Genomic DNA, 23,360 nt, shown 5'->3' with positions numbered 1-23,360 from the left:
GTACTGGAGAAGGCAGGAATTGTACGTTTTATTTCTGTGTGCTGGAGCTATGCTTGGACTAGTTCTCGCTTGCACAGTAGATTTATGCCAGGTGTGGTGCCCTCGTATTGAAAGACCCAAGCCGAGCCCTCATGTACGACAGGTAATCTTCGACCATCCCTAGCTGAAACAGTAGAGTGTGAGCCCTTAGTGAAGCAGCTGATGTTGAACCAGTTGCTATTTGTGGTCCTTCTTGCGCTCTACTTATAGTAATGCAGTAATGGCATGATTTAATAATGACTCTTAGTTTCGCTGCTGATCATTGCCCCGTTCTCAGGTGATAGAGAGAGAGAGAGACAGTGACAGTGAAGCATAGTTGGACTAATAGCGTGGGATATACAGTGGCTGCTTTTGGGATTCTGCTGTATGAGGAAACAGTAAATGCTGCCACAGTGTTTTTCAGCTTGTTTTAGGTGTATTAGATGTACAGTCTGTGATTGCGTTTAGGAGACACTGCTGTGGTGCTGAGGCGCAGGTAAGCTGGAGAATGGCCAGTTGTAGTTCGGTGTTATCCAGTCTTCATTGTTTGTGGAGATACTCAGATCAATAGTGGTGAGCTGAAATGGCGATTCTGAAAGGGATGACGTGGCGGAATGGTAGTAGTAGTCATTTTATTCATCTGTGTATTGGTTTTGGTAGCATATTGGACATGTTGTGGTATTACAATTTAAAAAATGGCTCTGAGCACTATGGGACTCAACTGCTGAGGTCATTAGTCCCCTAGAACTTAGAACTAGTTAAACCTAACTAATCTAAGGACATCACAAACATCCATGCCCGAGGCAGGATTCGAACCTGCGACCGTAGCGGTCTTGCGGTTCCAGACTGCAGCGCCTTTAACCGCACGGCCACTTCGGCCGGCTTTACAATTTAAGAAATGGTTCAAATTGCTCTGAGCACTATGGGACTTAACTTCTAAGGTCATCAGTCCCCTAGAACTTAGAACTACTTAAACCTAACTAACCCAAGGACATCACACACATCCATGCCCGAGGCAGGATTCGAACCTGCGACCATAGCGGCCACGCGGTTCAGACTGTAGCGCATAGAACCGCTCGGCCACCCCGGCCGACACACAATTTAAGAATTATAAAAATAACATAATTGTTATATACAGGTATTTTCATACTTACAGGTCTCGTTCGACAAGGATGAGATGATCGGCCATTGCCTTACAGTAGGAACCGTCAAGGCATTTTGCTGTAGTAACCTTCGGAAAACATGGAAAACTCAAGTCAGGATGACCAGATGATGATTGGAGCCTCCTCCTCCAGAACAAAAGGGCAGACTTTAAAATAGTGGTACCTAATTCGGTTTATCCCTAGTCTATAATTATGGTTACAAGAAAGTTGTTTAGTAACGTGAAAGGCTAGTGCCACACTGTTCATTCGTTGAAACCCCCCCCCCCCCCCCCCAAAGTCACTCCACAAGCTGCACCACCTATACACAAATTGTTTCATGATGTATTATTACAGACACTATCTGCTGACCTCAGGACCATAGCACCAATGTTTGGTTTACGTTTTGTGTACCAAAACTTTCCATGTGTTAGACCCTCCTGCCTAATGAGCAACATGTTGAGCCTAGAATGAGTGTAAGGTTTTGTTATACGAGGCACGTTCAGTAAGTAATGGAACACATTTTTTCACGCCCAGTTTCCGTTAAAAATGCGGAATTTGTTGTTGGCCATCGTGGAATATCTCCGCTTCAGCCGCTATAGTTTCATGAAGCTCCGATAGGTGTCGGCGCAGTACGTAGCCCTCAAAATCCCGTCTGTAAAGGAAGTATGTTCGAAGCAGAGAGATGTCATTGAGTTCCTTTTGGCAGGAAATGAGAGTGTCGCAGAAATTCATAGGCACTTTCAGAATATCTACCGAGATCTGGCAGTGAACAAAATGTAGATGAGTTGTTGGGCGAGGCGTTTGTCAACATCGCAGCAAACTCTTACGCAGAATGTGCACGCCAGCAGCATACAGATGTGACTCTCGCAATGTTGAAATGAGCGGACACTGCCATTCGAGAGGGTCCATGTATCACAATCAAACACCGGGCTGCACAACTGTTCGTCTCTGTTCGTAGTGGTGACACCTTCGTCCACTGGTTGGGGTACTCAACGGTGCACATCCGCTTCATTGCTCGCCACCTAACAGAAGACCATAAAGAGTAATGAAGGACCATCTGTGAGGAATTGCTTGCGCGATACGAGGCTGATCGTGACAATTTTCAGCCCAACATCGTCACAGGCGGTGAAACATGCATTCATCATTCCGAACCGGAACTGAGACTGCAATCCTTGGAGTGGAGCCGCACCCTCAGCCTGTGAAGTCATGGTGGCGGTCTTCTGGGACTGTGAAAGGTTTATTTTGTTTGATGTCCTCCATCGTGATGCAACGATAAACTCGAAAATGTGTTGTGATACCCTCTCCCTCTCCATCACAACTGAAGGGCTCAGAAAAATCTGTGCACCCCAGAGGAGCTCACAAAACTTATCTGGACAGTTTTTCCTCATACACCCGAAAGTCCTGATTGCGCATTCACCGACTTCCATTTGGCTGGTCCAATGATGGATGCCCTCCGCAGGAAGCAGTAATGAGATAATTGGAAAGATCGACCATGTCGGCCAGTGGTGGCTCGGGGGCAATAAGGCCTCGCCAGTAAGGTGACGTAAGGGCGTTGCAGTGAACAGAGATTATGTCGAAAAGCAGGGGGTTGTAATCAGAAGCTTGGGGAATAATATAGTACACACATCAAATAAAGTTTTGCATCACTTCGGTTTCCAAAACTCCTGAAGATAGACGTTAACTGTGGATATTGTATCACAAAAATGGTTCAAATGGCTCTGAGCACTATGCAACTCAACTTCTGAGGTCATTAGTCACCTAGAACTTAGAACTAATTAAACCTAACTAACCTAAGGACATCACACACATCCATTCCCGAGGCAGGATTCGAACCTGCGACCGTAGCGGTCGTTCGGTTCCAGACTGTAGCGCCCAGAACCGCACGGCCACCCCGGCCGGCTATATTGTATCACAGACGCAGTCCTTTTGACTATTCAGAGATGTCACTAAATCCCCCCCCCCCCCCCCCCAAAGATGTTAACAACCATGCATGAGCAGCGCCTATTAGACGGAGGGGGTCCGACGGTCGAGGAGGTCCAGTCATTCCACCAGGAAGGAGGTATACGGCTCGTCTGTAGTTCAACCATGCCTAGAAGGTCAATCCGCGGTTCGATAGTGTCCACATTGTTACTTTGTGGCAGGAAGGGCACTCAACAAGGGAAGTATCCAAACTTCTCGGAGTGAACCAAAGATATGTTGTTCGGACATGGAGGATATACAGAGAGACAGGAACTGTCGATGACATGCCTCGGTCAGGCCGCACATGGGCTACTACTGCAGTGGATAACCGCTACCTACGGATTATGGCTCGGAGGAACCCTGACAGTAACACTAAAATGTGGAATAATGCTTTTCGTGCAGCCACAGGACATCGTGTTACGACTCAAACTGTGCGCAATAGGCTTCATGACGCGTAACATCACTTCCGACGTCGATGGCGAGGTCCATCTTTGCAACCAAGACACCATGCAACGCGATACAGATAGGCTCAACAACATGCCGAATGGACCGCTCAGGATTGGCATCACGTTCTCTTCACCTGTGAATGTCTCATATGCCTTCAACCAGACAGTCGTCGGAGACGTGTTTGGAGGCACCCCGATCAGGCTAAATGCCCAGCGAGTGCAGCAAGGTGGAGGTCCCCAGCTGTTTTGGGATGGCTTTATGTGGGGTCGACGTACGCCGGTGTTGGTCATGGAAGGCGCCGTAACGGCTGTACGATACGTGAATGCCATCCTCCGACCGATGGTGCAAACATATCGGCAGCATATTGGCGAGGCATTCGTCTTCGTGGACGACAGTTTGCGCCCCTATTTTGCACATCTTGTGAATGACTTCCTTCAGGATAACGACATCGCTTGACTAGAGTGGTCAAGATGTTCTCCAGACATTAACCCTATCAAAGATGCCTCGGATAGATTGAAAAGGACTGTTTATGGACGACATGATCCACCAACCACTCTGAGGGATTTACGCCGAATCGCCGCTGAGGTGTGGGACAATCGGGACCAACAGTGCGTTGATGAACTTCTGGATAGCATGCCACGACGAATGCAGGCATGCATCAATGCAACAGGACGGGCTTCTGGGTATTAGAGGTAGCAGTGTCTACAGCAATTTGGATCAACACCTCTGAAGATTTCCCTGCACGGTGATACAACATGCAATGTGTCGTTTTCATGATCAATAAAAAGGGTGGAAATGATGTTTATGCTGATCTCTAATCCAATTTTCTTAACAGGTTCCGGAACTCCCTGAACCGATGTGATGCAAAACTTTTTTGAGGTGTATTTATTGGAACCCTAAATAAAAGGGACCACTTTCAGATGAAAAGTGTATTGCAGTACTTATTGAACGCCCATCGAAAACTGTGTAGTTTCTGGCTAAATTTCTCAGAATGGAAAAAGAGAAAATACAAGTAAAAAGGAAGGAAATGAGTGTGAGGAAGTGTTATGTGAAATGATTTTTTTTATCATTAGCTTTTATGTTTCTTACCTTCTTCACATATCCACTTTCCAACCAGACAGGTGCACGGTACTCGGCAGCAGAGTACACAAGACTGATGCCAGTTAGTTCCATCAAATTAGCCCCATTCCAGTGGGTACCTGTACTGAGTCACATCCCTCCACCTCACTTAAGGAGGAAACAAGCTCTACTGAGGGAGACCAAGAAAATCTCTGCATCACCCTCTCTACCACTGCATCAGGAATTATGTCATCCGCCACAGCAACGATGGCGATCAAGAAGACCAGCAAGTGTTTCTGCAGGACAACTCATCGCGGATGGTTTTGATCTAAATGTTAGCTGGAAGCATGAGTGGTCAACGAAAACATTGGGAACGAGAGCCCATCACCTTAATCCCACAAGGAAGCCAAAAGGTTTTGACCTACTGAGAAACCTTTGATGCCGCCTCAACAGGTTAAGGACTGGACATGGTTGTTGTAGCTACTTCAGGTACAAATGGGGTTGGATCAGTTCAACAATGTGTTAATGTAATCAAGAAGAGCAGACAATTGAACACTGCCAAGCACTTAAATGTGAATTGCAGAGTAGTCATGTAGATGTAGATGTAAATGTAGTCCAACGCTGTCCACATAAGTTCCAAAAGAAATCTGTTGGAATTCGATTACTCGATAAATAGTACAATTCTCAAGGCTGTCAATTCAACTAAGTACCTGGGTGTTAAAATCACGAACAACTTCAGTTGGAAAGACCACATAGATAATATTGTGGGGAAGGCGGGCCCAAGGTTGCGTTTCATTGGCAGGACACTTAGAAGATGCAACAAGTCCACTAAAGAGACAGCTTACACTACACTCGTTCGTCCTCTGTTAGAATATTGCTGCGCGGTGTGGGATCCTTAAGAGGTGGGATTGACGGAGGACATCGAAAGGGTGCAAAAAAGGGCAGCTCGTTTTGTATTATCACGTAGTAGGGGAGAGATATGATACGCGAGTTGGGATGGAAGTCATTAAAGCAAAGACGTTTTCCGTCGCGGCGAGATCTATTTACGAAATTTCAGTCACCAACTTTCTCTTCCGAACGCGAAAATATTGTGTTGAGCCCAGCCTACATAGGTAGGAATGATCATCAAAATAAAATAAGAGAAATCAGAGCGCGAACAGAAAGGTTTAGGTTTTCGTTTTCGTTTTTCCCGCGCGCTGTTCGGGAGTGGAATGGTAGAGAGATAGTATGATTGTGGTTCGATGAACCCTCTGCCAAGCACTTAAATGTGAATTGCAGAGTAGTCATGCAGATGTAGATGTAGAGTTAGATGTAGTCCAACGCTGTCCCTGGAATTCCCGATGACTTCTTCACTCTCACACCCAGCTTAATTAACTGGTTGAAAAACACGGACTTTGAGGTTTAATCTTGTCCTAAATAATATGTATATTGTATAAAATCATTTGCCTTATATCAACTGTATATTGTATAAAATCACCATACGATTAAATAAATTACTATTTCTTACCAATCAGTTTTTTACCAGATGATCTTTGACAGATTCTTGGTGATGCAGCACGTCAAGGTGGAGCATTTATTTGTCAAGGCCGAGTGGTACATGAGTGTTTTGGTCTATTAGCCCCTGGTGGTGTGGCGGAATGTGGGGAGGCTGTGAATTTGTCTACCACTTGTGTTTAAACTGATCGTCGATCAAGTCACGGTTGACTGGATCTAGCGGTCGGCAGGTGGCCTGGTGGCAGTCAGAGCAGGGTGGTGCACCAGTTTGACAGCTTTGTGTCCCTTGTCGAGGTGTCGGTGTGTGGGAGAGCGACGAGTGTGGCCGGCGGCGCGTGTGTTCCAGCTGATCTTCGACCAGTTCTCGGTGGGCCGGTTCGAGGAGTCGGCGCTGGACGGCTGCCCGGACGGCAGCATGCAGCTGTCTGAGCTGGGACGGCCGTTCACGGGCGGGTCGTGGTGCGGCGGCGCGCAGGGCCACGCCGTCTACTACAGCGAGACGTCGACGGTGACGGTGTCGCTGCGCCTGCTCGCCATGCAGCCCAGCCACCCGTTCGCCTTCCGGCTGCGCTTCAAGTTCGTGTCGCGCCAGGACGCCGTGGTGCGCTTCGGCAGCGTGGCGGCGCCTCTGGAGCGCGGCGAGGCCGTGCCCGGCACCTACTGCTCCAGGAACTTCTACGAGTGCTACCGCAAGACCTGCCGCCTCCAGTCGCCCAACTACCCGGGTGAGTGCCACACCACCTGCTTACTTTGCTCATTAACAACTGGGGTTCTGGGACACTTACCACATGCCGATACAAAACGTTGTTACTTCATGGAGGGTCCGTGGCTCGTAGTCTCGCGGTAGCGTTCTCGCTTCCCGCGCACGGGGACCCGGGTTCGATTCCCGGCGGGGTCAGGGAGTTTCTCTGCCTCGAGGTGACTGGGTGTTGTGTGTCTTTCATCATCATTTCATCCTCATTCACTCGCAAGTGGCCGTGGTGGCGTTAAAGAACTTGTGGAGCGGTGGCCGAACCGCCCCGCGAGGTGTCTCCCGGCCACCAATGCCATACGCTCATTATTATTACTTCATGGAGGGATAAAACAGGACTACCGTACGTATCTCTCAGGTCTTGATCCGTGCCAATCCTCTACCATACAAATAATGTGAGATCCCCTGCTATACCCGCCGGACAGGACAGATAGTTTAATTTGTGGAAAGGGGCCAAAATGATTGGCTGTCAGTTGCACTCGAATATACTACTTTATTCATTTGACAAACATTACAAGACTAAAGAAAACATTAAAAACAGAGCAAGCCAAACATTAATCTTAGAACTTAATTCCCGGCTAAATGCGCCATTGAATCTTAAACCGTGAATTTACCTTCAAAACCTTTTCTTAAGTATTTACTTTATTTACTAGCGATTCATCAACAACATTAACACATTTAATCACACTATGCGAGCGTGGAAGTAGTTGCCAGTGGGTAGCTGATGAAAACAAATTAAATTTCTTTCAACAAATGGAAATTTTATTCCTGAAAGCCAAATTTTTTTTTGAGACATATTTAAAATTATAATCAGAAAGCACCCTCTAGATATCAAGTTGCAATTTAACCAGAGGCAGAAAGAACCAATTTTGACAGTATGAGCTATCGGGCTGAGAACCTTGCCGCTGCCTTTTGACACGGCCGTAGTCACGACCGCTCACAACAACCTATGAAAAACTATAATGGTGCCTATCTGCAACACACCAGATTACTTTAAAATTAAAATTTTTACAACTGACACAAACACATAAACTATGCACCCCGTAGGAGAGATGGAAATCGTACAAAACACTAACATTAAAAAAATTAACTTGCATCCGAAGGTGCAACTTGATTAAAAAAACTCTTACAGTGGAAAGGTGGCAACTTTATATACTAAAATGACCATTTAAATAGAAACCCATGAAATGCAGTCTTACATAAAATATACACACATGCTCTACATTACACATATACCACCTCTCAAGATGATAGGCAAGATAAAAACATATTTCTGGAATTCGGCCGTTAAACTTCAAGCAGTAAATTCGTTAACACAGACTCCGACAAACATGACAGAGGCAGCTATTAAAGTACGGGAGACCGACAGACAGACAGACAGACAGACACTAAGTAACAAATGCTGACGGGAGACAGACGAACATGCTCGGCCGAGAGACTGACCAAGAAAACAAGTAGAATTTAACAAGTAAATGAAACAACATATCACGAATCACTTAACTTCTAATAAACTGCGATGTCTGGCGAAGACCTGGCGCAGCACCCCCAAATCGCTCTCCCGAACCGTCCGCTGCCAGCCGCGTCAACAGACGCAGGAAGGCGCGCCGATCTCCCGTCTCGCGGCGTCGTAGCTCTCACAGGCCAGACTGATGTCGTGCGTTGACTCCTGTTGCTCTCGTGTCGACCGCGAAGCCACTACCCCTCGCTATACGGCGCGGCCCACTGGACCCACGTGGCGACCTCACATGCGCCGACGCTCAAGACGAACAAGTCATCTTGTGTCTCAGTGCGCGACCGACCAGCCGATCGATCCAACCGCCAATGACCATTGCCTGAACGAAGTCGAGCAGACTTGCGGCCTAACACATAGTAGCACTAAGGACGACAGACAGACACTGACTGCCCCACACTGACCCGGCTGACCAACTGACCAGACTCGCCGCCTAGCGAGCTCATAGCGCCCCTTAAATGGACGTGAACAGGCTACCTTTCACCATTCCCACCAGAGGGAGACACCAAAGCTGCGATTGCCACAGCGGCGCCACCGCCAGAAACGGAGGGCGACTGCTTTACACTACGCGCTGCGGCGCGCTCTTCAAAACAGCAAATTTACCACGGCTCAAATCTCACGCCTCAAGGGCAAAAAACTTTAATTTCAAACCGGCTGAAAGCCAATCACTTAAGACTCAAAAACAAGCATTTGAATTTTAAAAGGCAGAAGGCCCTATCCTATTTCTTTAAATCGGGCTGAAAGCCCAAATAATCTCACGTCTTAAGGGCAAAACAACTTACATTTAAAATCGGCTAGAAGGCATATATAAACAACAAGATCAAATAAGAAAAGGCAGCACATCAAACAGCGCTCAGAAAATTCCAAGGGTCGGCCTGGAATTCAAACACTAATGCTCGCTTAGGTAAGACAGGTAGTCGGCCCAACAATTCTCAATCCGACGGCAACCCAACCGACAGACAGTCAACGGACCAAGCGACAGGATAACTTCCGCTCCACCCGACCAGCACACAACGGGGAGTTCAATGGAACACGCTGAATTTATCGGCGCCCAAAACGAATTACACATTCAGCTGTCAAACTACATGCCGTGCTGGACAGTCACAACACGACGAGGAAAGTACAGTGCCTGAATTTACGTCAACTGCCAGGGCAGGTAACTGGAACGTTAACGGCCACAAGGCAGAAGACTGCGCTGGTGCACCTCGATTCAAAAATAATCAAATTAAGTTAAATTCCACAGGAGGGCGGCTAGAATTTAGCCAGCTTGAAAACACACGTTGTTGCTCGCGTTAATGTCCCAAAAGCCTACAACGAAATTCAATCGATACAGTGTGAACAGCTGGGGTTGGCTGCTGGATTAAGTAAAGACTCAACTTTCGTGTCCGGGATCGGTGAGCCATGGACCTCGTAGCAATGGGGACAGCCCCTCACATTCCGACCGCGTGTGGACGCCGCCCGTGGCCCCGACCAAACTACGCGCCACTGAGACTTCCTCGCTGCTCCACGCCAACCGACTAACTGCGCGCACACGGCACAGCCGGAAACTATAAACGCGAGGCCAAAGATAGTACAAGGGTGCGAATATCGATACACGCTGCTGTTGCTACTCACGGAGAGAGAGGATAACAGCATAACCGCGGGAGTCTAGTCACAGGATAGCAACCAAGGCTTAATGCAAAGCATACCATGAGCCAGCCACGGCTCATATTGCATGGGTCTTCACCCTCCAATCTTTTATCACTCCCTTCAAAAGTTAGAGCATCGTGCACTCTGCCTCACTTTCCCTACCCGTTACCCTTCACTACCCATATCCTGATCCAGCTAACAAAGTTCCCACACTTCCTCAAGCACATGAGAGCACTATCCAGCCGTTAATCTACGTGAAAAAAAGATTCCAATTACCTGTTATTGGCCCCTTACCCTTTACGAGGGGTTAACTCTGATGGACCGATTGTCACTCAGGCGTCTCGTTGTCTGTGGAGTAATGATAGCCTTCTCTTCCTCAAGAGCAGGGACGACGGAAGATAGTTAAGTTGGACGATAGGTTCTAGAGCTAGGTTGACGCTTTAACCCGTCGAAAATGGTTTTGTGTGTGTGTGTGTGTGTCTTTCTCTCTATACTGAAATAAAGAAAGAAAATCATTCAGGAACCCTGTGAGAATGATATGTAGCATATGCTTCTAGTTGTCGAATTACTTATAATTTACAGTGATGGATGCATAACCTTAAGAGAACTGGAGACGTACATTATAACATAAATTTTTATGGTGTACTATCCGTAGTTCATTGCGGAGGCTTGGGAATGTTAGGAAAACAGTAACTTTCAAAAATGTTTTCTTGTCAACCATAACTCTCAGCATTAGTTTGCTCGGTGCCTTCGCTGCCGTACGTGACACGAATAGCAATACCTGTTTTCGTATGCAGATGTCGGATATAGCTGCGTCCTTTAAAGGTCAGCTCCGTTCGAAGCTGCCCTTCAGTGGCCAGTAGACTACTAAAAACATAGAGCACAAAATAAGATTTCAATCGCATTCCTATCTTACTCGAATAATGTGTGTATCTAATACGAAGCATAGGAAAGGAACTGCCAGAGACTCTGTAGGTACACCACGTCAAGAAATGTATTTCTTACTTACATTTTTTGTTAGAAGAAAGAAGTGCTGTATTGGGCGCGGAGGAAAATATATCATTTCTACGAAGATGCCTAACACGACTACTGAGTGACGGTTCTGAGTAAATGTCCATGCCATTTACTAGTGAACAAGATGTACACAACTCTTAAACTTTAGTTGGAAAGTAGTGACATCAGGCGCTACATCTGAGTAGTAATCACTTTGCATGGAATATTTTATTAACATTGGTACTAACTTGATAAGAGCCTCATGTTTAGATAGTTTTAGAATTACAGAGAATGAAAAACCACACACCACCGTTTGTTATTATTTACGTGTGTGAAGGTGGGTTTTGTGAGTTGTTGTACATTAAAAATAAATACAGAAGCAGACTTAGTGTAGAAGAAGACTTGAGAATTAACCTGAGCTCAGTCGAGCCGGACTTCGAAGCTCTGACTCAAAATAAACAGCAAAATGCTTTCAACTCAAACATGTAGATGTTGTTTCGTCAGAATCTAGATCTGAGATCTAATTACTCATTTTGAAATGTGATTTACGTCAAATTTTGATTTGCTTGTGATATTTTTTTTTAAATTTTTGAACTGATTTACTGTACTCCATGTTCAGATTGTTATTCTCTTGCACGACTGGTTTACTGTAATTGCAACGAAAAGCTTAACAAACATTTTAAATGTCATGCCACTCCTACTCATCGAATAATGTTATCAAAACCGCCTTAATTTCATCTCAAATTATTTTCTACAAGTACCACATGTGAACATGAACGACTCTGAAAAAATTGTTTCCATTGAACATTATTACCTAGTGCTACATTTCTACGATACATTGTGGTCGATTTACACGACGCAAAAGCCGTTTCTCGGTCGTCAGCACTAAGCATGATGGCGAAAATCATCCCCCGCCCCCCCTACCGCATTGGCCGGCCGGAGTGGCCGAGCGGTTCTATGCGCTAGAGTCTGGGACCGCGCGACCGCTACGGTCGCAGGTTCGAATCCAGCCTCGGGCATGGATGTGTGTGATATCCTTAGGTTAGTTAGGTTTAAGTATTTCTAAGTTCTAGGGGACTGATGACCTCAGCAATTAAGTCCCATAGTGCTCAGAGCCCAATTCCCATAGGCTATGGTTGTGCGTTCCATGCTTTCACGTGATGATTTCACTTTGAGGCCGATAAACAGTGGCATTAACTCACGTTTACTCAATCTGTGTCGATGTTCCTTAGAGCACCCATCTCATTTAATATTTCAGTACACCGTTGGAGTGTACCAATTGTTTCAGTTACAAGTGATGTTTCTGGAAGATCGTTCCTAACCAGCAGCGCCATAGAGAACTGATTAAAGAGCGTCTGTAAGTGACAGTTCGCTCACTATATTCACTTGTGGTAAAAATGCGAAAGAAATCATCTCAAAAATATGTTACATGTTCGGAATACGTTCACAATCATTTGATTTGAAATTAGGAACAACCGACTTTGAAACAAATGTAAGCGGAATTGACTTACGTTTTCAAAATAAACACAAGTTTCTGCTTTGTTCAAATGGCTCTGAGCACTATGGGACTTAACTGCTGAGGTCATCATTCCCCTATAACTTAGAACTACTTAAACCTAACTAACCTAAGGACATCACACACACATCCATGCCCGAGGCAGGATTCGAACCTGCGACCGTAGCAGCAGCGCGGTTCCGGACTGAAGCGCCTAGAACCGCTCGGCCAGAACGGCCGGCTGGTTTCTGCTTAATGATATGGTTTTTGCTTTCTAAGTTTACACCCTTCATGTATGTTTTCCTGTACCACGCGGTATGAGAGCTGTATTTTATCAACAGGTCCAACGCTGCTCACTTTACAAAAGCTACAAAATTAAGCAAGTAATTGCCTTGAGGGTAAGTTGTGTTTAAAGAAATATTATTGAAGAATGTTCATAATTTTTATTCCTATTCTTAGTTACTCTGCAGTACAACGTAATTGTGCGTGAAATGCGCAAGGAATGACGATTTACGCTTTCGCACTAAAATTTCATTGAAAAAACCGCACCGTGAACTGCTGTTCACCAGAGTCAGTAGGAGGGCTTAAGTAGATCTCGATACAGCAGAAAACTAGAAGGAAATTTAGGATACAGCAGGACTCGCACTGAAAGACAAGAAAAATGGCTCTGAGCACTATGGGACTTAACATCTATTGTCATCAGTCCCCTAGAACTTAGAACTACTTAAACCTAACTAACCTAAGGACAGCACACAACACCCAGTCATCACGAGGCAGAGAAAATCCCTGACCCCGCCGGGAATCGAACCCCGGAACGTGAGTGGGAAGCGAGAACACTACCGCACGACCACGAGCTGCGGACAAAGACAAGAAAAGGTAGAGTTAAAAACGCTCCATCGCAAAAGCTGAGGCATTTCCTTTTGGTCGAGATTATGATAACTAACAGGAAGTTAATGGGGGTCAAGTGCAGACTTTTTTCCAGTGAATTTTATGATCCACACAATATTTTATTATCACCACGAAAATACCTTCCATATGTAGATATACGAGGGGCGTTCAGTAACGACAATAAGTAATGCTACACATTTTTGTCCTCTCGGCCAATTTCGGTTGAAAAAATGCGATATTTGTTGTGGAACATTGTGGAATATTTCCGTTTCAGCCCCTGTAGTTTCATGAAGTTTCGTCCAATAGGTGGCTATACGTAGCTTTTAAAATGACGTCTTTAACGAAGGTTCAAAGGAGAGCTGTTACTGAGTTTCTTTTGGAAGAAAACCAGAGCATCGCAGATATTCATAGGGGCTTGCAGAATGTCTACGGAGCCCCGGCAGTGAACAAAGGCACGTTGAGTCGTTGGTCGACGCTTCTGTTATTATCTCAACAAGGTTGCGCAATCACTCCGACCTCTCGCGTGCCCGCCAGCCGAACGCAGCTGCAACTCCTGCAATGATGGAATGTGTGGTTTCTCTCATTCGAGGTGATCGACGGATCATAAGAATCTCGCTGCACCGCTGGACGTGTGCGTTGGTAGTGCTGACACACTCGTCCACCAGTTGGAGTAATCAAAGGTGTGTGCTCTGGTTCCTCACCTCCTAACAGAAGATGATAAAGATCAACGAAGATCGTGCCAATTTTTTGTCGAACATCGTAACAGGCGGTGAAACACAGGTTCATCAACCGGAACTAAAACCTCAATCCATGTAGTGGAACCACACTACCTCTCCTCCGAAGGTAAAGTTCAAAGCCGCACCCTCAATTCGTAAAGTTACGGCGACGGTCTTCTTGGACTCTGAAGGGGTTATTCTGTTTGATGTCTTCCCTTGTGGTGCAATAATCAACTCTGAAGTGTATTGTGCTGCCCTCAGCATATTGAAAAAGCAACTTCAGTGTGTATTCGTGACCACAAAAATACAAATGAACTTCTCTTTCTTCAAGACAACGCAAGGTCTCACATAAATGGTTCAAATGGCTCTGAACACTTTGGGACTTAACATCTGAGGTCATCAGTCCCCTAGAACTTAGAACTACTTAAACCTAACTAACCTAAGGACATCACACACATCCTTGCCAGAGGCAGCATTCGAACCTGCGACCGTAGCAGTCGCTCGGTTCCGGAGTGAAGCGCCTAGAACTGCTCGGCCACAACGTCCGGCTAAGGTCTCACATAAGTCTGTGGACCCGGGAAGAGCTCACAAAACTTCATTGAACTGTTCTTCCTTATCCACCCTACAGCCCGGATCTCGAACTTTCATACTTCCATCTCTTTGGTTCAATGAAGGATGCACTCCTCGGGTATCAGTACGTGGACGATGGTGAGATTATTGGAACAGCAAGACCGTGGCTTCGGCGTCGACCAGTAAAGTGGTACCACACGGGGACACAAGGCCTCCCAGTAAAGTGGCGTAAGGCCGTTGCATGGTAAGGAGATTATGTTGAACGACAGGGTTTTTCATTCAAATGACTGGGAAATAATGGAATGTTTTGGAATCCTGCATGCCTACAGTTCGACATCAAGACGCCCGCCATGAACAGGGCCACTGACTTTCCACCGTCAATTCTCAAGTCAGAACTATAGACCTATATCTCTAACGTCGATCAGTTGTAGAATTTTGGAACACGTATTGTTTTCGAGTATAATCACTTTTCTGGAGACTAGAAATCTACTCTGTAGGAATCAGCATGGGTTTCGATAAAGACGGTCATGTGAAACCCAGCTCGCGCTATTCGTCCACGAGACTCAGAGGGCCATAGACACGGGTTCACAGGTAGATGCCGTGTTTCTTGACTTCCGCAAGGCGTTCGATACAGTTCCCCACAGTCGTTTAATGAACAAAGTAAGAGCATATGGACTATCAGACCAATTGTGTGATTGGATTGAGGAGTTCCTAGATAACAGGACGCAGCATGTCATTCTCAATGGAGAGAAGTCTTCCGAAGTAAGAGTGATTTCAGGTGTGCCGCAGGGGAGTGTCATAGGACCGTTGCTATTCACAATATACATAAATGACCTGGTGGATGACATCGGAAGTTCACTGAGGCTTTTTGCAGATGATGCTGTGGTGTATCGAGAGGTTGTAACAATGGAAAATTCTACTGAAATGCAGGAGGATCTGCAGCGAATTGACGCATGGTGCAGGGAAAGGCAATTGAATCTCAATGTAGACAAGTGTAATTTGCTGCGAATACATAGAAAGATAGATCCCTTATCATTTAGCTACAAAATAGCAGGTCAGCAACTGGAAGCAGTTAATACCATAAATTATCTGGGAGTACGCATTAGGAGTCATTTAAAATGGAATGATCATATAATGTTGATCATCGGTAAAGCAGATGCCAGACTGAGATTCATTGGAAGAATCCTAAGGAAATGCAATTCGAAAAAAAGGAAGTAGGTTGCAGTACGCTTGTTCGCCCACTGCTTGAATACTGCTCAGCAGTGTGGGATCCGTACCAGATAGGGTTGATAGAAGATATAGAGAAGATCCAACGGAGAGCGGCGCGCTTCGTTACAGGATCATTTAGTAATCGCGAAAGCGTTACGGAGATGATAGATAAACTCCAGTGGAAGACTCTGCAGGAGAGACGCTCAGTAGCTCGGTACGGGCTTTTGTTAAAGTTTCGAGAACATACCTTCACCGAAGAGTCAAATGGTTCAAATGGCTCTGAGCACTATGGGACTTAACATCTATGGTCATCAGTCCCCTAGAACTTAGAACTACTTAAACCTAACTAACCTAAGGACAGCACACAACACCCAGCCATCACGAGGCAGAGAAAATCTCTGACCCCGCCGGGAATCGAACCCGGGAACCCACCGAAGAGTCAAGCAGTATATTGCTCCCTCCTACGTATATCTCGCGAAGAGACCATGAGGATAAAATCAGAGAGATTAGAGCCCACACAGAGGCGTACCGACTATCCTTCTTTCCACGAACAATACGAGACTGTAATAGAAGGGAGAACCGATAGAGGTACTCAAGGTACCCTCCGCCACACACCGTCAGGTGGCTTGCGGAGTATGGATGTAGATGTAGATGTAGACTCGTTCGCAGGTACGGGTGACATAGAGTTGGAGAGTTGTGGAACGTTTTTCATCTCCTCTGCACAATTAACACGGCACCGTGTACAACAAACCAATTGCCAGTCTTGTCCGGTGTTTTCAGTTTAAAGCCGACTAAACATTCCACAACGCAATGGTGCCGTGAATGCGGTAAACATCGCACTATACACGGACGGAAGGAGGGACGGAATTCTTTGGTGGCCGTGAGAGCTTTTTAATTTTTCAGTGAGCCGCGGCTTAACAAAAGTGCTCCCCGGCTCCCCGCCCCCATAACGTGAAAGCGGACGTTTCCGCAACTATTGTTGGCTGCGCCTCTGCGGTTCCTGCTATTTGTGCTGCAGCGTTTGCAGCCGCCACACATTTAACGCGGCACAACGCGTACGCTGAACCAATGATGAACTTGGAATACAGCTTGCAGAAAAGCATGTTTTAGGCTCAAGAACGTTACTATCTTTGGATGGGGGAAATGGTTTTCTTATTTAAGTCATTCTCAGATGTTCAGACAGATAAGGGAGACTTATTCGATTAGATTTGAACCTTTTAAGTGGATATGCTGGCGACGTGCGATGTGAGGAAATTGTGTCACTCATCGAGGACTGTTTAGAGTACACCGTGTTGCGACGTTACCTGATGGTTTTCTCCTGCACAATTGCTCTTTAACCATCAGTCCATACGAGGAAACCATTTGCGACTTTACCTGATGGTGCAGGTGCGTTAGGTAATTGGGCTATGCACGGTTCTGTTTAAAAAAAGGATAGCTCCATGTAGTCAGAGGGTCGAACCTTGTACGTCTGCTTTCATGCTGTGATCCTGCAGTCAAATAGTCTATGCACTGGCGAAAATTGAGAATTAATAAAGTACACAGGAAAATTAACATAAAAGATAAATGAATAATTTAATAAAATGGATTCTATTGTAAGCTTTGTATTTGACGTAGACATAATACACTCATGCTCATAAATTAAGGATAATGCTGATACATTGTGAAACAACGCTCGGGTCGGCGGTTTGCGGGTTTAAATCACCTCGGGGTATGACCATTCGGTGCATTTGACCTGCGGTCGTCACACAGTGGCGCTAGCAGCAGTCCACATACGCAGAGGTGCGTTGGTGCGTGTCAGAGTACGGTGCAGCGAGTAAGTGTGCAGACGTTTTCAGACGTGCTAATGGGGACTGTGTGTTGGAAACAGCTCAAAGAACACATATTGATGACGTTATGAGGGGTAGAATACTAGGGCAACTGGAGGCTTTTCAAACACAGCAGGTCGTAGCACGGGCCCTCCGTGTGCCAAAAAGTGTGATATCAAGATTATTGCAACGATTCCAGGAGACCGGACACGTATCCAGGAGCTACAGTACAGGACGTCCACAGTGTACAACACCAAAGAAGACCGGCATCTCATCACCAGTGCCCACAGACGGCCACGTTATACTGGAGATAGGTATAGTCTCAATAGTCATTCTCGCCGGATTTTCATCTGGTGTGAACCAGGAACCAGACGACAACCCCTTAATGTCCTTGAAAGAGACCTGTATGGAGGTCGTGGTTTGATGGTGTGGGGTGGGATTATAATTGGTGCACGTACATCCCTGCATATCTTTGACAGAGAAACTGTAACAGGTCAGGTGTATCGGGACGTCATTTTGCACCACTATGTCCACCTTTTTAGGGGTGCAGTGGGTCCCACATTCCTCCTGGTGGGTGATAACGCACGGCCCCACCGAGCTGCCATCGTGGAGAAGTACCTTGAAACAGAAGATATCAAGCGAATGCAGTGGCCTGCCCCTTCTCCAGACCTAAACCCCATCGAGCACGTCTAGGATGCTTTCGGTCGACGTATCGCTGCACGTCTTCAAAGCCCTAAGACACTTTAGGAGCTCCGACAGGCACTGGTGCAAGAATGGGTGGCTATGCCCCAGCAGCTCCAGCAGCTGCTCGACAACCTGATCCAGAGTACGCCAACCCGTTGTGCGGCCTGTGTACGTATGCATGGTGCTCATATCCCATATTAATGTCGGGGTACACGCGCAGGAAACAGTGGCGTTTTGTAGCTCTTGTGTTTCGGGACGGTTTTCTCAACTTATCACCAATACCGTGGACTTACAAATCTGTGTCATGTGTGTTCTCTATGTGCCTATGCTATTAGCGCCAGTTTTGTGTAGTGCCACGTTGTGTGACACCACATTCTGCAATTGTTGTTGTTGTTGTGGTCTTCAGTCCTGAGACTGGTTTGATGCAGCTCTCCATGCTACTCTATCCTGTGCAAGCTTCTTCATCTCCCAGTACCTACTGCAACCTACATCCTTCTGAATCTGCTTAGTGTATTGATCTCTTGGTCTCCCTCTACGATTTTTACCCTCCACGCTGCCCTCCAATGCTAAATTTGTGATCCCTTGATGCCGCAAAACATGTCCTACCAACCGATCCCTTCTTCTAGTCAAGTTGTACCACAAACTTCTCTTCTCCCCAATCCTATTCAATACCTCCTCATTAGTTACGTGATCTACCCACCTTATCTTCAGCATTCTTCTGTAGCACCACATTTCGAAAGCTTCTATTCGATTCTTGTCCAAACTGGTTATCGTCCATGTTTCACTTCCATACATGGCTACACTCCATACAAATACTTTCAGAAACGACTTCCTGACACGTAAATCTATACTCGATGTTAACAAATTTCTCTTCTTGAGAAACGCTTTCCTTGCCATTGCCAGTCTACATTTTATATCCTCTCTACTTCGCCCATCATCGGTTATTTTGCTCCCTAAATAGCAAAACTCCTTTACTACTTTAAGTGTCTCATTTCCTAATCTAATTCCCTCAGCATCACCCGACTTAATTTGACTACATTCCATTATCCTCGTTTTGCTTTTGTTGATGTTCATCTTATATCCTCCTTTCAAGACACTGTCCATTCCGTTCAACTGCTCTTCCAAGTCCTTTGCTGTCTCTGACAGAATTACAATGTCATCGGCAAACCTCAAAGTTTTTACTTCTTCTCCATGAATTTTAATACCTACTCCGAATTTTTCTTTTGTTTCCTTTACTGCTTGCTCAATATACAGATTGAATAACATCGGGGAGAGGCTACAACCCTGTCTCACTCCTTTCCCAACCACTGCTTCCCTTTCATGCCCCTCGACTTTTATAACTGCCATCTGGTTTCTGTACAAATTGTAAATAGCCTTTCGCTCCCTGTATTTTACCCCTGCCACCTTCAGAATTTGAAAGAGAGTATTCCAGTCAACATTGTCAAAAGCTTTCTCTAAGTCTACAAATGCTAGAAACGTAGGTTTGCCTTTTCTTAATCATTCTTCCAAGATAAGTCGTAAGGTCAGTATTGCCTCGCGTGTTCCAACATTTCTACGGAATCCAAACTGATCATCCCCGAGGTCGGCTTCTACCAGTTTTTCCATTCGTCTGTAAAGAATTCGCGTTAGTATTTTGCAGCTGTGACTTATTAAACTGATAGTTCGGTAATTTTCACATCTGTCAACACCTGCTTTCTTTGGGATTGGAATTATTATATTCTTCTTGAAGTCTGAGGGTATTTCGCCTGTCTCATACATCTTGCTCACCAGATGGTAGAGTTTTGTCAGGACTGGCTCTCCCAAGGCTGTCAGTAGTTCTAATGGAATGTTGTCTACTCCCGGGGCCTTGTTTCGACTCAGGTCTTTCAGTGCTCTGTCAAACTCTTCACGCAGTATTGTATCTCCCATTTCATCTTCATCTACATCCTCTTCCATTTCCATAATATTTTCCTCAAGTACATCTCCCTTGTATAAACCCTCTATATACTCCTTCCACCTTTCTGCCTTCCCTTCTTTGCTTAGAACTGGGTTTCCATCTGAGCTCTTGATATTCATACAAGTGGTTCTCTTCTCTCCAAAGGTCTCTTTAATTTTCCTGTAGGCAGTATCTATCTTACCCCTAGTGAGACAAGCCTCTACATCCTTACATTTGTCCTCTAGCCATCCCTGCTTAGCCATTTTGCACTTCCTGTCGATTTCATTTTTGAGACGTTTGTATTCCTTTTTGCCTGCTTCATTTACTGCATTTTTATATTTTCTCCTTTCATCAATTAAATTAAATATTTCTTCTGTTACCCAAGGATTTCTATTAGCCCTCGTCTTTTTACCTACTTGATCGTCTGCTGCCTTCACCACTTCATCCCTCAGAGCTACCCATTCTTCTTCTACTGTATTTCTTTCCCCCATTCCTGTCAATTGTTCCCTTATGCTCTCCCTGAAACTCTCTACAACCTCTGGTTCTTTCAGTTTATCCAGATCCCATCTCCTTAAATTCCCACCTTTTTGCAGTTTCTTCAGTTTCAATCTGCAGTTCATAACCAATAGATTGTGGTCAGAATCCACATCTGCCCCTGGAAATGTCTTACAATTTAAAACCTGGTTCCTAAATCTCTGTCTTACCATTATATAATCTATCTGAAACCTGTCAGTATCTCCAGGCTTCTTCCATGTATACAGCCTCCTTTCATGATTCTTGAACCAAGTGTTAGCTATGATTAAGTTATGCTCTGTGCAAAATTCTACAAGGCGGCTTCCTCTTTCATTCCTTCCCCCCAATCCATATTCACCTACTATGTTTCCTTCTCTCCCTTTTCCTACTGACGAATTCCAGTCACCCATGACTATTAAATTCTCGTCTCCCTTCACTACCTGAATAATTTCTTTTATCTCGTCATACATTTCATCTATTTCTTCATCATCTGCAGAGCTAGTTGGCATATAAACTTGTACTACTGTAGTAGGCATGGGCTTTGTGTCTATCTTGGCCACAATAATGCGTTCACTATGCTGTTTGTAGTAGCTAACCCGCACTCCTATTCTTTTATTCATTATTAAACCTACTCCTGCATTACCCCTATTTGATTTTGTATTTATAACCCTGTAATCACCTGACCGAAAGTCTTGTTCCTCCTGCCACCGAACTTCACTAATTCCCACTATATCTAACTTTAACCTATCCATTTCCCTTTTTAAATTTTCTAACCTACCTGCCTGATTAAGTGATCTGACATTCCACGCTCCGATCCGTAGAACGCCAGTTTTCTTTCTCCTGATAACGACGTCCTCTTGAGTAGGACGTCGTTATCTGCAATTATCCTTAATTTATGAGCGTGAGTGTACATAGAAATAAAATTTTTAATACTGATCTGATGTAAAAAGAATTGTATTAGGTACAGTGAAACGTTGTAGATGTAGGTAATGGTTTGAGAAAGAACGAAAAGTTCGAAACTAGTCAATAATAAAAATTTTATTTGCAACTTTGACTGAAACCTTAAAAACTGTATTAAAGTGAATTATGTTGAGAAATGTTTATTCATCCCTGAGGGGCCGACCGGAGTGGCCGAGCGGTTCTAGGCGCTTCAGTCTGGAACCGCGCTACCGCTACGGTCGCAGGTTCGAATCCTGCCTCGGGCATGGATGTGTGTAATGTCCTTAGGTTACTTAGGTTTAAGTAGTTCTATGTTCTAGGGTACTGATGACCTCAGAAGTTAAGTCCCATAGTGCTCAGAGCCATTTTTTCATCCCTGAGGGAATGAAATGGGGGATGTAGTATTTCATTAGGGATTGTAATATTTCATTATGCAAACATTTTTGAAGGTAATGTATGAAAATTTGTGTTTGTGTATGTGTTATAAATGAAGAATACACATTTAATTGTTTTTTGAACAACAACCCGTAAGGGAGCGAAATATTGCCGGACTGATTCACTTACTCACCGTTACCCAATCCAAACTGTTAAGGGGATAAACTTCAAATTTGGAAAGGGTGCTGAGCTTATACCGTAAGCATCGTTTAAGAATAAATTGTTCGAAATTACACTACTTTGGGGGTGAAATAGGGTATGAAAAACTTTTCGAATATCTGTCGCTATTAGGACTGTTTTGAAGCTAGAACTGCGAAAATTGGGTTTCTCAATCAGAAATAAAAAATTACAAGTTTCACCGTTTTTCTAAATTCAGCCCTTAACGGGGTAAAATAGTGGGTCAAAGATTTTATGAAAATAAGTCGTTATTAAGAACTAATAAACGGTTTTTGAAGCAACATCTATGGAAAGTGGTATTTGACTTCTCGATTAGAAATAGATAAAAAAAGTCTTTCGGTTTTTCTGAAATTTCTGCCTCCTATAGGACTGAAACAGGGGATGAAAAGTGTTACGGAATTATTTCATTATGAAAGTCTTTTCAAAGCTGAATCTATGAGAATATGTATTTGGCTTCTCTATTAGAAATAATAAAATACTTGTTTCAGTGCTTTTGGAAATTCAACCCTTAAAAGGGTGAAATAGGGGATTAAAATTTTTAAGAAAATAATTCGTTGTCCAAAAAAAAAAAATTTTAAAACTAAATATATGAAAATTTTAATTTCACTTCTTGTTAAATGTAAAGAAATACGCATTAGGGCGTGAATGTGTCTACGGAAACATCATCACAAAAACGCTAACGGCATGATCAACATAAATCTTGGACTCGAGTTAGCAGACTCCTACTTTCGTCAGAAGTCTATCGGGAAAAGACGATTCATCAGCGGCTTTAATGAGCGTGAAACATTTAGAAGGTGTTGCAATTTGTGAACAACATACAAATTAGATTAAAGAAAAAGAACTGTGCAAAACGTGCAGTCGACGCAAGAGAAGCAGCGGGGGCTAACATAGACTCAACTAAACGAAAATTGATCTCACGATATCCAGTTAAAACACAGACAGAAAATAATATTGTCAAATGCAGTAATGTTACGTTGAGAGCGTTACGAGAATGGTAGCAGAATCCCCATGC

At 44.7% G+C, this 23,360-nt stretch overlaps 1 protein-coding gene across 1 annotated transcript in view; it reads left to right on the top strand.

Annotated features, from left to right (window-relative positions):
* LOC126252209 (uncharacterized) overlaps nucleotides 1–23,360 on the top strand; it is a 150,766-nt gene that overhangs the window by 7,831 nt on the left and 119,575 nt on the right. Inside the window, exon 2 of the mRNA XM_049953080.1 lies at nucleotides 6,466–6,844. Coding sequence (XP_049809037.1) covers nucleotides 6,466–6,844 — 379 coding nt within the window. The remainder of the gene's footprint in view (nucleotides 1–6,465; nucleotides 6,845–23,360) is intronic.

This window comes from Schistocerca nitens, chromosome 4, assembly GCF_023898315.1.
Source record: "Schistocerca nitens isolate TAMUIC-IGC-003100 chromosome 4, iqSchNite1.1, whole genome shotgun sequence".
NCBI classification, from domain to species: domain Eukaryota; kingdom Metazoa; phylum Arthropoda; class Insecta; order Orthoptera; family Acrididae; genus Schistocerca; species Schistocerca nitens.
This window is presented reverse-complemented; position numbering and strand designations above follow the sequence as displayed.